Source organism: Chenopodium album, chromosome 15 (genome assembly GCF_948465745.1).
Source record: "Chenopodium album chromosome 15, dcCheAlbu1.1, whole genome shotgun sequence".
NCBI lineage: Eukaryota > Viridiplantae > Streptophyta > Magnoliopsida > Caryophyllales > Amaranthaceae > Chenopodium > Chenopodium album.
The window spans coordinates 6,524,146-6,537,141 of record NC_137848.1 but is presented as its reverse complement, the minus strand read 5'-3'; the positions used below and the strand labels follow the sequence as shown (position 1 = coordinate 6,537,141).

Here is a 12,996-nt window from a genome sequence, read left to right as displayed (position 1 = left end):
TCCCCCTCTACAGCCCTAATCCGCCCTAAAACCACCTAACCACTAATGGTTGAAACCCTATACCGCAACCCTCCTTCCCCAAAACGGCCACAAATTTGGCCATTAATGGCTGAAATCAACCAGTTTTGGGGCTGAGTGGCCTTAACCGACCTATTTCGACCATTAATGGCCGAATTTGTGGCCATTCTTGGGGAACGACGGTTGTAGTTAGATGGTTTTGGGGTGGTTTAGGGCTGCGGGAAAAGGGTGGGGATGGGTTTAGGTTGGTCAGTGAGGGAGGGGGAGGTGGTGGGTCGGTGGCTGTGGGTCAAGGTAGAGAAGAAGGTGGCAGTGGTGGGGCTGGGGTGGCTCGGTTGTTTTTGGTTTTTTTTTTTTAATTTTTTTCTTTTTTTGGCCAATAATAAAGCAACACATGGCTTCATGGCCCCACTTAACGAATTCCTAAACAGAATCAGTTAAGTGGTGGTATAATCCATTTTTTTTTTATAATTTGTCTGGTGTTAAAATAATTTTTTTTATGGGTGTGTTAAAACCAATTTTGGGTTTTAGTCTGGTGTTAAAATCTAAAATTTTCTTGTATAAAATTAGATCACAACCGTTTATTTTTATTAACCAATGTAATCATTGGTATGATTTACCTTTTATTTTATAATTAAAAAATTTGACAAAAATAAAATAAGAAAAATTATCAATAGTGCACCCAAGGTTCGAGCGTTTATCAATTGTACACCTACTTAACTATTATTTATTAGAGGTACACCCAAGGTTTCAGACACTCATCTACAGTAACCACTCCGTTAAACAAACATTAATCCTAATCTATTTTTGGCTTTTTTAACTTAAAAAACTCCCTCTTTTTTTTTTCCTTCTTTACTTTCCCTCCTTTATTTAAACTAACCCTCCTTTACAATAATTACGATTTTAAGTATGATTTTCATGATGATAATTGATAATTATTCTAAGTAATCATACTTAATTTTTCTTTTTATGATTACTTAGAGCATCTCCAATGATGTTTTTAAGGACCTGCTTGCAATTATGAAAAATAATAAAAGTGTTGCTTGACCATTGGAGCACTATTGAAATACCTGCTCAACTGAGAAGTACCGCTAAGTTAAGATACACTGTTTGAAAATTTTCAGGATTTATAAATTATTTTAAAATTTTGGAGAGTGGGGACACGGTTAATTGTCCATTATACGTTATCTACAATTGTTATATAAAAAGATAATGCAACATCTTTTTTTATTTTATTTTATTTTAATTTTTATTCTTTTTCTAAAAAAAATACATTTTAAAATATAATTTTCATCTTTATCTCAAGTCTCAACTGACATATATGTAGCTGATATTGACTAATCTTTATCCTAGCTTATACTTCCTCCGTTCTTTTTTTTATTGCACCATAAGGGATTTTATGCCAGTGCATTACTTTAGCTATCAATATCTTCAATTATACTTTTGTAAAAATTATAAAAATTTGATATTTGAAAAGTAGAGTTCGATACGAATCTAACTAGATCCCACATGACTATATTTTTTGTAATACCCCTCATGATTGCTTTAAAGGAGTTTGATATACTACTCATATCAACAAGATGCATCTTCCTTTTAGGGAGCTTATATGCTAAGAATACTCCATAGGTAAGCGTGCTTGGCTGGGAGTAGTCTTGGGATGGGTGACCTCCTGGGAAGTTTTCTCGGGGTGCGCATGAGTGAGGACAAAATGCGTCGGAAGGACTCGTGTTGGTCTGTGGGGACAGTTGTTGGCCCTCGATGCGCATTTCGTGACAATAGGCCCCTCCCTAATCTGTTTGGGGTCGGGGTGTTACATTTTTCCTAATGTATAAATCACAAATGATGGTCAAAGAAGATTAAGTAAATAGTGTAAAAGTCCTAATGGTGCAATAAAATAAAAATGGAGGAAATATGTAGACATTTTTATTCTTTTTTTTTTAAAATGGACTAACATTCACTCGTACAAATTCACTTGTACCTATATTTTACAAGATTATAGGTATTTTTCATTGAAATTTTTTTAAATTTAAAATTTTTAATTACTTTATATAATAACAAATTAGACTTTGTCAATAAAAGATTTTGCCATAATTTTAGCCAACGTACAATATTTGGTAACCATATTTAACTTTGAATTATTAGCTAATGCATCTATAAATAAGTTTTTTTAAACTTAAGAATACAACCAGTATATTATTTCATAAAAACATAATCTATAAATACTTTCATAACTACGATTAGTTCCTCGTAAAAAAATTTAGATGGATGATACGGATAATCCATTTAGTCAAATATTTTGGTTTGGGAAATTCAGCAAATAGTGGAAATTTCACCTCCGAAAATTCCTACCCTCAAACACACTACCACCCTGGCTACTATTATCCCAATACTACAATGCCTAATTTGCAAGACAACATGTTCAGCTACTATCCTCAACCTCCATTTTCAAGTAAATCTAATGTGGTTCATGATGCTACAAGAAGAGGATGTGTAGGGGCCTCTAATATGCACCAAGTAACATCACTCCAAAGGTCTCAAATGGAGTCTCACACTCCTCAAAGTGATAATATACAAGAGGTAAATGCACAAGCTACTAGTAAGTCGACAGAGAAGCTTTCTTGGACTCAATACATGGATGAAAATTTATGTAATAATTGGATAGATTTCACAACTGATTCTATCAAAGGCACCAATCAAGTAAGACGGATTATTAGAAAAATCTTGTAGAGTATTATAACAATTGGAGAAAGGAAGGCCCTCCAATAACCATTGAGCAAGCCACAAATCACTGGTATAAAATGTGTCCTGAGGTTAGCAAGTTCAATGGGTGTTATATACAGATTAAAATTGGTCACCCAAGTGGCAATGACGATGACCAAATCATTAGTAATGCCCAAAACTTTTTTACTAGCAAAAGTGAAAACAAGAAAAAAAAAATTTATTTATTTACATTCTTGGAAAATTCTTCGAAATGCTCTGAAGTGGAAGGATTATGTTTCTACGCAAAGTAGTTTTACAAAAAGAACAAAGATTTCTATTCCTAAATGAATTTTAAATTATTTTTAAATCATTTATGTAACAAGACTTATTATCTCTCTTCTCTTTTAATCTCTAAGGTTATAGGAGTAAGGCTCTTGTTCACTTCCTTTTATTTTTGTTGAAATGGAATTATTTTTATTGAACTAAAATTATTTTTTCAAAACTGAATTATTTTTATTGAACTGAAATTATTTTTGTTGTAGTGAAATTATTTTTTTACTATTTCTTTATTATATATTTCTTCTTTAGAGTTACTAATTTTTGCTGAACTGAAACAATTTTTATTGAACTGAAATTAATTTTATTGAACATAAATTATTTTTACAGAATATTATTTTTTAAAAAAATTGGACTGAGTAGGGCCTAGTATTTTTTCTTTCTTTAAAAAAATAAAAAATTATAAGGAGTAATACTTATTTTTCCTATTGAAATTTGATAGGTCTTAATTTGTACACATTTTAGGTGCTTATCTGCATTCAATTGGTTATGGATTTAGAGGTCTAAGCTGTATTTTTACATTATTTGCTTAGGTTATGCTCTACTACTCTCGGTTTGTGTGTTTTGATGATTTAGATGATTTATTTGCTTAGGTGATTTAGATGCAAATAGATTATGGTTGGCTAATTTTGAGTATAATAATCATGGAGTATGAAGCTATCTCGCTCAAGGATCTCAAATCATATCTTCAAGAGGAAATAAGGATAGAAAGAAGCAAAGGCGTTGATGAAAAACTTAATGATTATGAGTCTCGTCCACTATTTTTTATGTACAAATGATATTGGAGTGATTCAAATTGCATTGGAAAGTAGACTTCAAGAGTTTTCCAAAGATATATCACACACCTCAAACAAAGCTCTAGAACTCAAGTTATGACCGTTTTAGAAAGAGCTACGCGTGCAGCAACGAGACACACGGTCGTGCCCTATGCTTACACGTCCGTGTATGGACTAGTGAACAAGGCACATCCATGTGTGGACAATTCTTGGACGATTTAGCCCGAATTAGTTTCCTGATTCTATCTAAACTCCTAGCTTTATTATAAATACACCTTAGCTTTTATTTTCATAATCCCATTAGCCCCATTAGTTTAGAACCCTAATTTTCTCTCTAGATTTATTTTATTCAAGTATTATATTTTCTTCTTCTTTTTATTTTATGTTTGTTTCTTTTACTATGTTAGAGTAGATTATTATTCTAGGGTTAGGTTTAACCCTAGCCATGATTGATACTTGATTTGTTCTTTCAAATTCTCAATTAATTATTTATATTGTTCATGGCTTCATGTTTAATTGATTGTGCTTATGCCAATACTAGATTAGAGATAATTAGTATTGTTATTATTTCTATGGTTGTCACACAAGTAGTCCCTCGTGCTAGGGTGTAGTCGTCCCTCGTATTAGGGTTTGTCGTCTTTCTCGTCCGTGCGTCCTCTTTTTCCGTGCTTTTTCTCTGTTTTCTCTTGCTTTGTGTGCCAATTCTGTTTTTGCGAAGTGTTTATGTGCTATCTTTTGTGTGATGGGTGACGAATTATTAAAGGAGTGGGAGAAATTTACCCTTACAGAAGAGGAGAATGCTATAATTGGTGCCTCGAACGATTCTGGTGATGGAGTTGGGGTGGATGAACAATTGCACCTTGCTCTTGTGGGTAAACTATTGACTGGGAAGACTTTTAGTGCCGAAGCGATGAAGAGCACGCTGAATTTTGTTTGGCGTCTCCAAGATAACATTGTGATCAACTCAGTGGGTACTAACATCTTTGTGTTCCAGTTTTTTAAGGAGGTGGACAAGAAGCGTATAATTGATGGCAGTCCATGGTTCTTTGATGGCAAACTTTTACTTCTGAAGGAAATCCAAGGCGGGGAGCAACCTTCAGAGGTGCATTTTGAACATTCCCCTATGTGGGTTCGTTTATTGGATGTGCCTTTTAATAAGAGGAATAAATCTGTTATGTATGATATTGGTGAATCCCTTGGGGGTTTTCTGGAGTTTGATGACTCTAATCCTTTGGGGTGGGGTGAGGTTATGCGGATTAAGGTGCGTGTAAATGTAAATAAACCTTTGAGAAGGGGTTTGTTTATCTCGGTGGGGTGCTCGAAACCGAAGTGGATAGACATCAAGTATGAAAGACTTGGGGACTTTTGTTTTTTCTGTGGGAAACTTGATCATATTGATAGGGATTGCGTTGCAAGGGAAGAAGGGAGGGAGGAAGGTAGGGAGATAATCTATCAATATGGAGCGTGGATGCGAGCTTCACCAATGAAACCGCAGCAAAAAACCTATGCTGATCGTGAGAAGGAGAGGTCTTGGATTGAGAAATTTGAGGGGGAACGGAGCGCTCAGTGCTCTCTCAATATGAAGTCAAAATCTGTCAAGCTTGGACCAATTGGAGCTGCTAGGAGGTTACATTTTATGAAGGAGAAGGTGGATGACGTGGTTGGTCAGCCGAAACCGAGGGAAGCTACTCTTGCTCTTGTGTTTGATACTCAAAATAACAGGAACGTGCTTCGTACTAAGAGTGCCTCTCAAGTTGCTATGGTCATACAGGGAGTTGAGGGGGTGGAAAATGTACCAGAATCTTTTGTGCTGAATAATGATGGTCCGATGGTGGGGGAGGTGTGCGAAGAGGTTTTTAGTGACAATACGGGTGTAAAGAGGGACATGGGAAGGGATTTATATGCTGCTGGTGGGGGGTCTGAGTTGGGGAGGTCAGTGAACAGGTCAGAGGGAGAGGGGGGTTTTGTTGGTGAGAAACAAAATAGGGGGGAGGGGGAAAAAAAGAAGAATCTGAAGACCTGGAGAAGGTTGGAGAGAATGGAGGAAGGTTATAGTGGGGTGGGTGTTGTGTTGGAAGGGTGCAGTAATCATGAGGAGTTGACTAAAAATAAGAAAAGAAGCATGGGGAGTGAGAATCTAAAGGAACCAGTTGATAAGAAGAAAAAGATGGACATTGATATTTCTGGGGACAGAAACATCCAAGTAGAGGGAAGTGGTGGTGTCCACTCCCTCGAAGAGCAATGAAAATATTAAGCTGGAATGCTCAAGGGCTTGGCAACCTTTGGGCGGAAAGGACCCTCCGAGACTTGTGTTGGAGGGAGAGGCCGGATGTAGTGTTCTTGATGGAGACGATGATTGATGATGGTAGATTAGAAAGAATTAAAAGGCGGTGTGGTTTTGATAGTGGTATTTGCCTTAGTAGTAACGGAAGGTCGGGGGGCATTGGATTTTGGTGGAGGAGTGTTAGGGTGAACACGGTGTCCTATTCTACTCACCATTTTGCTGTGGATATTTGTAATCCGGATGGGGTTCCTTGGTGGAGAGCTATTGGGATCTATGGTTGGCCCGAGACGGAAAATAAACATAAGACGTGGGAGATGATGAGAAACCTCAAAAATGATTGTTCTTTGCCTTGTATCATGTTTGGTGATTTCAACGAAATTGTTAGCATGAGGGAGAAGGAGGGAGGTGTGGTTAGGCGTGAGTCTTTGATGGATGCTTTCTGGGGTGCGATTGATGATTGTGGTTTGAAGGATCTGGGGTACAAGGGTAGTATTTTTACTTGGCAACGTGGGAAAACAGTCGATACTGTTGTGCGGGAACGACTCGATAGGTTTCTTGGTGATGTTGCGTGGTGTGAGTTATTTCCGAATTATTCTGTGCAACACTTGGTGAGGGAAGAGTCAGATCACTCCCCTATTTTGCTCGATAACATCAATTACTATGAGAGGGGTAGGAAAGGGAAGTTATTTCGCTTCGAGAGTTTGTGGCTTTCCAGGGATGACTGCAATAATGTGGTGTCGAGCTCGTGGCAAAACAGTGAGGGCCTAGCTCCTCATATGAGGATAGCACTTTGTGCGAGTGATCTGAAAAAATGGGCATCGAAGGCTTTTGGGGATACCAAGAAAAAATTGAAGAAGCTGGAAGAGGAGTTGCGAACTGAACAGGCTGGTCATGTTGATGCCTCCATGTTAGCGAATTGTGAAAGAATTTCTGGGGAGATGGGTGAGCTTCGAAGACTTGAGGAGAGCTATTGGTATGCAAGGTCTCGTGCTAATGAAATGCGCGATGGTGATAAGAATACTGCTTATTTTCACCGCAAGGCTAGCCAGAGACGCAAGAAGAATAGGATTGAGGGGTTGACGGATCAAGATGGCAATTGGGTTTCGGATGACAGCCGGGTGAAAGGGATGGTTGCGGAGTATTTTTCGCACCTGTTTTCCTCGGGTCAGCCATCAGGGATTGAGGAAGCACTATAGGGGATCGATAAACTAGTGACTGACGAGATGAACGTTGCCCTTGAGTTGGAGCCGAGTGCAGATGAAATTAAAGAAGCACTTTTTCAAATGCATCCGAACAAAGCACCAGGAACTGATGGTATGCATGCTCTATTTTTTCAAAAATTTTGGCATATTGTTAGTCCTGATATTATTACTCTTGTCAAAAATTGGTGGAGTGGCTCTGTTGACATATCTGAAATAAATCAGACTTGCATTGTGCTCATTCCAAAATGCAACGATCCGAAATTTTTGACTGAGTATAGACCGATTAGTTGTTGCAATGTGATCTATAAAATAATATCTAAGACTTTGGCGAATAAATTGAAACCTTTGTTGAATGATATTATATCGGTCAATCAGAGTGCTTTTGTTCCGGGGCGTTTGATTACTGATAATGCACTAATTGCTTTTGAGATCTTCCATTATATGAAAAGAAAAGGGGAGGGGAGACATGGTTCAGTGGCTTTGAAACTAGACATGAGTAAAGCATATGATAGGGTTGAATGGGTTTTTTTTGGAGAAGGTTATGGAAAAAATGGGGTTTGGGGGACGATGGATTGAGAGGGTCATGAAATGTATTTCGAGTGTCTCCTTTTCTTTTAAAGTGAATGGTGACATATCTGGGAAGGTTATTCCTTCTAGAGGCCTCAGACAGGGTGATCCTATCTCCCCGTATCTATTTTTGTTGTGTGCTGATGCTTTTTCAGGTCTGATTTCGAAAGCGGCTAGGGAGAAAAAAATCCATGGGGTAAAAATTTGTAGGGCCGCTCCTAGGGTCTCTCATTTGTTCTTTGCCGATGACAGTATACTTTTTGCTAAAGCTACTCTGCAGGAATGCTCGAAAATTGCTAATATTATCAGAGTGTATGAAAGAGCGTCTGGTCAGAAAGTCAATCTTGATAAGACAGAGGTGGCTTTCAGTAAATGTGTTTCGGCGGAAAGGAGGAATTTGATTATTGAGACTCTTGGTGTTAGAGAGGTGGAAAGACATGAAAAATATTTGGGTTTACCAACGATAATTGGTAAGTCCAAAAAGGCTATTTTTACCTGCTTGAAAGAGAGGATTTGGAAAAAGGTGAATGGGTGGAAGGAGAGACTGATGTCGAGGCCGGGAAAGGAAGTTCTCATTAAGGCCGTGGCTCAAGCTATTCCAACATATATGATGAGCATTTTCAAAGTTCCGGACGGATTAATTGACGAAATCCACACTCTTTTGTGTAAATTTTGGTGGGGGTCGAGGGAAGATGTGAAGAAGATGCACTGGCAAAATTGGGAAAAGCTTTGTTTACCGAAGGCTAAAGGGGGTATGAACTTTAGAGATTTGAAGTGTTTCAACCAAGCTCTCCTAGCTAAGCAACTTTGGCGGCTATACACTAACGAGTCAACTTTGCTCCATAAGATTTTGAAGGCAAAATACTTTAAGAATTCGTCAATTCTTGAAGCAAATAGGGGTTTTGATCCTAGTTTCTCTTGGAGGAGTATGTGGGGGGCGAAGGGTTTGTTAAGGGATGGGCTGGTGTGGAGAGTGGGAAACGGATTAGATATTGATATATGGGCTGACTCGTGGCTGCTAGTTGATGGTAAAATCTGCAATATTCCTAACTTGGTCGATGGGGGTGGTAGTAGGAAGGTGTGTGATCTGATGCATGATGATAGAAGTGGGTGGGATGTTGTTAAGATAGAAAATATAGTAGGGTTGGAATGGTGTAATGCAATTCTAGCTACTCCCCTGCCAACGAACTTGTGTGCAGACTGGAGGTATTGGGGGGGGACAAAATCTGGAGTTTATGCCGTTCGTTCGGGCTATTGGCTGGCGAGAATGGGCAGTGTGGAGGGGCAGCATGATGATATTGGTGAAGATGTCTGGAGCTCAGTTTGGAAGATCCGTGGTCCTCCAAAACTCCAACACTTTATTTGGAGCGCCGTGAAGGGGAATTTGGCAGTCAAAGCAAGGCTTCATTACCGCCACATTGTGAATGAGAGCTCGTGTCAATTTTGTGGGGCTATGGAGGAGTCAATCATACATACTCTCTTTGAATGTGAGGCTGCAAAAGAGATATGGGAACATAGTGATCTAAAGGCTAACCTGGTTGATGCACCAAATGACTCTTTTGTGGCTCGATGGGACTGGCTTATGCGCAAATACACACCTGTGGTGTTATGCTCTATGGATGTGCTGATGTGGGCTTCGTGGAGATGCAGGAATCTACTGATATTTGGAGACGTGAGACCCAATTTCGTGATGCTGGCAGCAGGGTTCTGTAAATTGGTGCAGGACTATAACTCTTACGCAAGTAAGGTTATAATGAGGGCTGTGGGTCCAACTAGCATTATTAGATGTGATAGGTGGATGCCTCCTTCCCCTGGGTGTGTTAAATTTAACACGGATGCTCATGTTCCTAGTTCGGGGATTGCAGGACTTGGTGTGGTGGGGCGTAATGCTGAGGGTGTTCTCGTATGTGCTGCAACGAAGAGAGCCTACGGATCACAACCGGAATACATAGAAGCGATGGCTGTCCTATATGCTTTGAGATTGGCGAGGAGATTGGGTTACAAGTCCATTTGGATCGAATGCGACTCGGTAAATGTGGTCAAGCAGGTGAATGCAAATAGTGGAGGTCTTACCCCTTTATTTGTTATCTACGATGATATTAGGATTGATAGAGCTTGGTTTGATAGTTGTGTCATTACTCATGTAAAACGTTCTTGTAATACCGTTGCCCATTTAGTTGCTAGGTGGGATACGGTTAATCACTCCGAGTATGTACGACTTGACTCTTTCCCCCAAAGTATTATCACTTTGGTGGGTTTAGATGCTTCTTAATAAATTTGCTCTATCGTTTTTCAAAAAAAAAAAAGTATTGTTATTATTTCTTCGTTTTAATCGCAACGAGAATTGAGTTTTAACGGATTTGAATAGATCAATTAAGGGTTTGAAGTTCATCATGAAAATAGTTGAATGGATGATTAGGAAGTTAGAGTAATGTGCTTAATGTCTCTAATTTGCATGATTCCATGAGAATATGCTTGATTGTTATTAGGGAAGCCATTGATAACTCGAGAGAAACCTTTGGTATTATCTAGGGATTACTTTTCCTTATGAACATATGATTGATTGATTGGGGTAAGAATTTGTCTTGTGTAGATTATGCTAGTGGTGATACTTAATTCTAGATCTTTTTATTATTAATTATTTGATTCGTATTTGATATTTGAGTAGTCATAGTTATTTAATATATTATTCTATCTCTTATTTAGTTTCGTTATTAGTAAAAGTTGATTGTTAAACAACCTCTCTATGGGATCGACCCTGACTTACCCTACTACATAATTAGGAGGATTAGTTAGGTATTATTTTTGTTAGGTGTGCGACCGCCTATCAAAATTTAATAGATTTATATTATCTCTATAAATTCATACTATCCTCCTATTTCATTCTCTAATTAGTAAATACACAAGACTAATTTTCACTTTTCCTTTTCACTTTTAAACTTTATTTATCATTTTATTACATGATGAAAATATTCCATTATAAATTTGAATAATATATACTTCCTAATCTTTTTTTTTTATTTTTCATTTTATGAATAATCTTGTAAAATAGGATTCGTGGAAAGTGAAGGAGCAAAACGTCGACTTTTAATTTTAAAATAAAAAATTAAAACGGCAAGAAGTGCAGCAGGTGCAAATTAAAGCAGTGGCAAATTAAGGGCCCCACTATGACTCCTTTATCATTATTCATCTTTGGCGGGTTAATTTTGGCGGGTAAGCTAAACGACGAGTTTGTTGCACCTGGGCCCCACATTTGGCGGATTTCCAACACTTTTTTAATAAAATAATATAAAATAAAAAATAATATTGTACTACATATTAGGCTTAGGCGTGTAAATAAGCGGATACGTTTGTAAACTACTCGCAAAGATGGCCATGAGTCGTGCCGACACGGGCCCGACACGGTCCGGTACGGCACGGCGGCCCGCCAGACACGTATTTATTATTATTATTATTATTATTATTATTATTATTATTATTATTATTATTATTATTAGCAAAACATTATTGTTTTTTGCTAAATTTATAAAATTGTTTATATAAATTTAAACATAAATTATTTATATAAACTTAATTAAATTAAGGTTGTTCAAAAAAAAATATATTAACATTAACATAAACTTAAATTAATAAAATTATTTATATAAACTTAAGTTGTTAAAAAAAAATTATATATCAATTTTTTTTAATATACATATATATGTTTTTTAAAAAATAAAATTGAGTTGGCCCGCAGGCCGTGCCAAAACTTGGCCCGGCATGAGCCCCACCCAGGCACGGCACGATGCCCATCTTTAACTACTCGCGAATAAGCTCGGTCAATACTCGTTTGTTAAGCTAACAAACAAGCTTGAACATAAATCTTAAGCTCGTTAAATAAATGAACAAAGCTCGAACAACAACATGTTCGACTCGGTAATGTTCATGAATAGCTCGTTTAAGTCAATTTATTAGTTTTTTCACGCCCAAATAAAATTTGAAAAATTTATATATCTTTTATTCATACATATTTGTAAAAAGTACTAATTATTTCATCATGTAAAAGAATGAAAACTCCGTTATTACCTTTTTTTATAGAAAGAATATAAACATCTTATATAAAATTAAATGGATATGTTAAAATTTGAAAGAAACCATTTTTTTAAATGATAAATTAAGGCTCGTTTATTTAATCAAGCATTCAAGCCTGATTTAGACCCGTTCAAACTCGAACTTAAACTCGAAATGCAAACGAGTACGTTTGTGAACAAAGTTTGAACAAGCCAAATTCTTAACGAGCCCAGCTCGAACAAGATTTTTAAAAGCTCGTTCAAGCTCGAGATAGTTCGAACACGAATAGTTCTTATCAAGCTTAGCTCAAACAGACTAAAACTCCGCTCGGCCCGGATCGTTTGCAGCCCTAATTAGACTCTTCTCATATACAACACGAATATGTAATTATGCATAGCTATATAGCCTATAACCCATAGAGATTAATACTCATCTGTTTCTTTAATTTAGTTGCAACAGTTCTCTTTTCATGCTTATCGATGCATGATTTTAATAGTTAATATCTTTAATTATTAATATGTAAAAATTGTAAACATTTGGTATTACAATAGTATAAATCGAGATGAATATAACAATATCCCACATGACTATATTTTTGGATAGTTATAAATCATCAAAGCTAATAAAAGTGAAATACATGAATAGTGTAAAAGTCAAATTATTGCAACTATAAAAAAGGGGAAAAGTAAAATTTTATATACGTCCGGGTGTAGATAAAGTTAGATGTATCCAAATGTAGTTTATTATTATTATTATTATTATTATTTGTACCTTTTTGTTCATTTTAAGATTTCAAAATGAGACAAAGAAATATTAAATGAGTAGAAATTAGCCAAATTATCCTTTGGTAAGGGATGGAGGAGGATGATCTTTGTCGATGATTACACGGAATAATCAAATTTGGTTTATGTACCCGACACCACTTATGGGATTAAGGCTTTGATTGATCCTTTGGTATACCTTGCACCCAGTTATGAAGTATACATAATTTTTTTACCACACGTAAAGATTCAATATATTTTTTTTAAGGAAGAAAGATTTAATATGTTTAATTATCTTTAAA

General features: G+C 36.7%; 1 protein-coding gene across 1 annotated transcript; it reads left to right on the top strand.

Annotated features, from left to right (window-relative positions):
- The first annotated feature begins 6,071 nt into the window (after window positions 1-6,071).
- Window positions 6,072-7,310, top strand: LOC145580677 (uncharacterized). Its single transcript, XM_081637803.1, has one exon. The coding sequence runs from the start codon at window positions 6,072-6,074 to the stop codon at window positions 7,308-7,310; it is 1,239 nt and encodes a 412-aa protein (XP_081493929.1).
- Window positions 7,311-12,996: the final 5,686 nt, after the last annotated feature.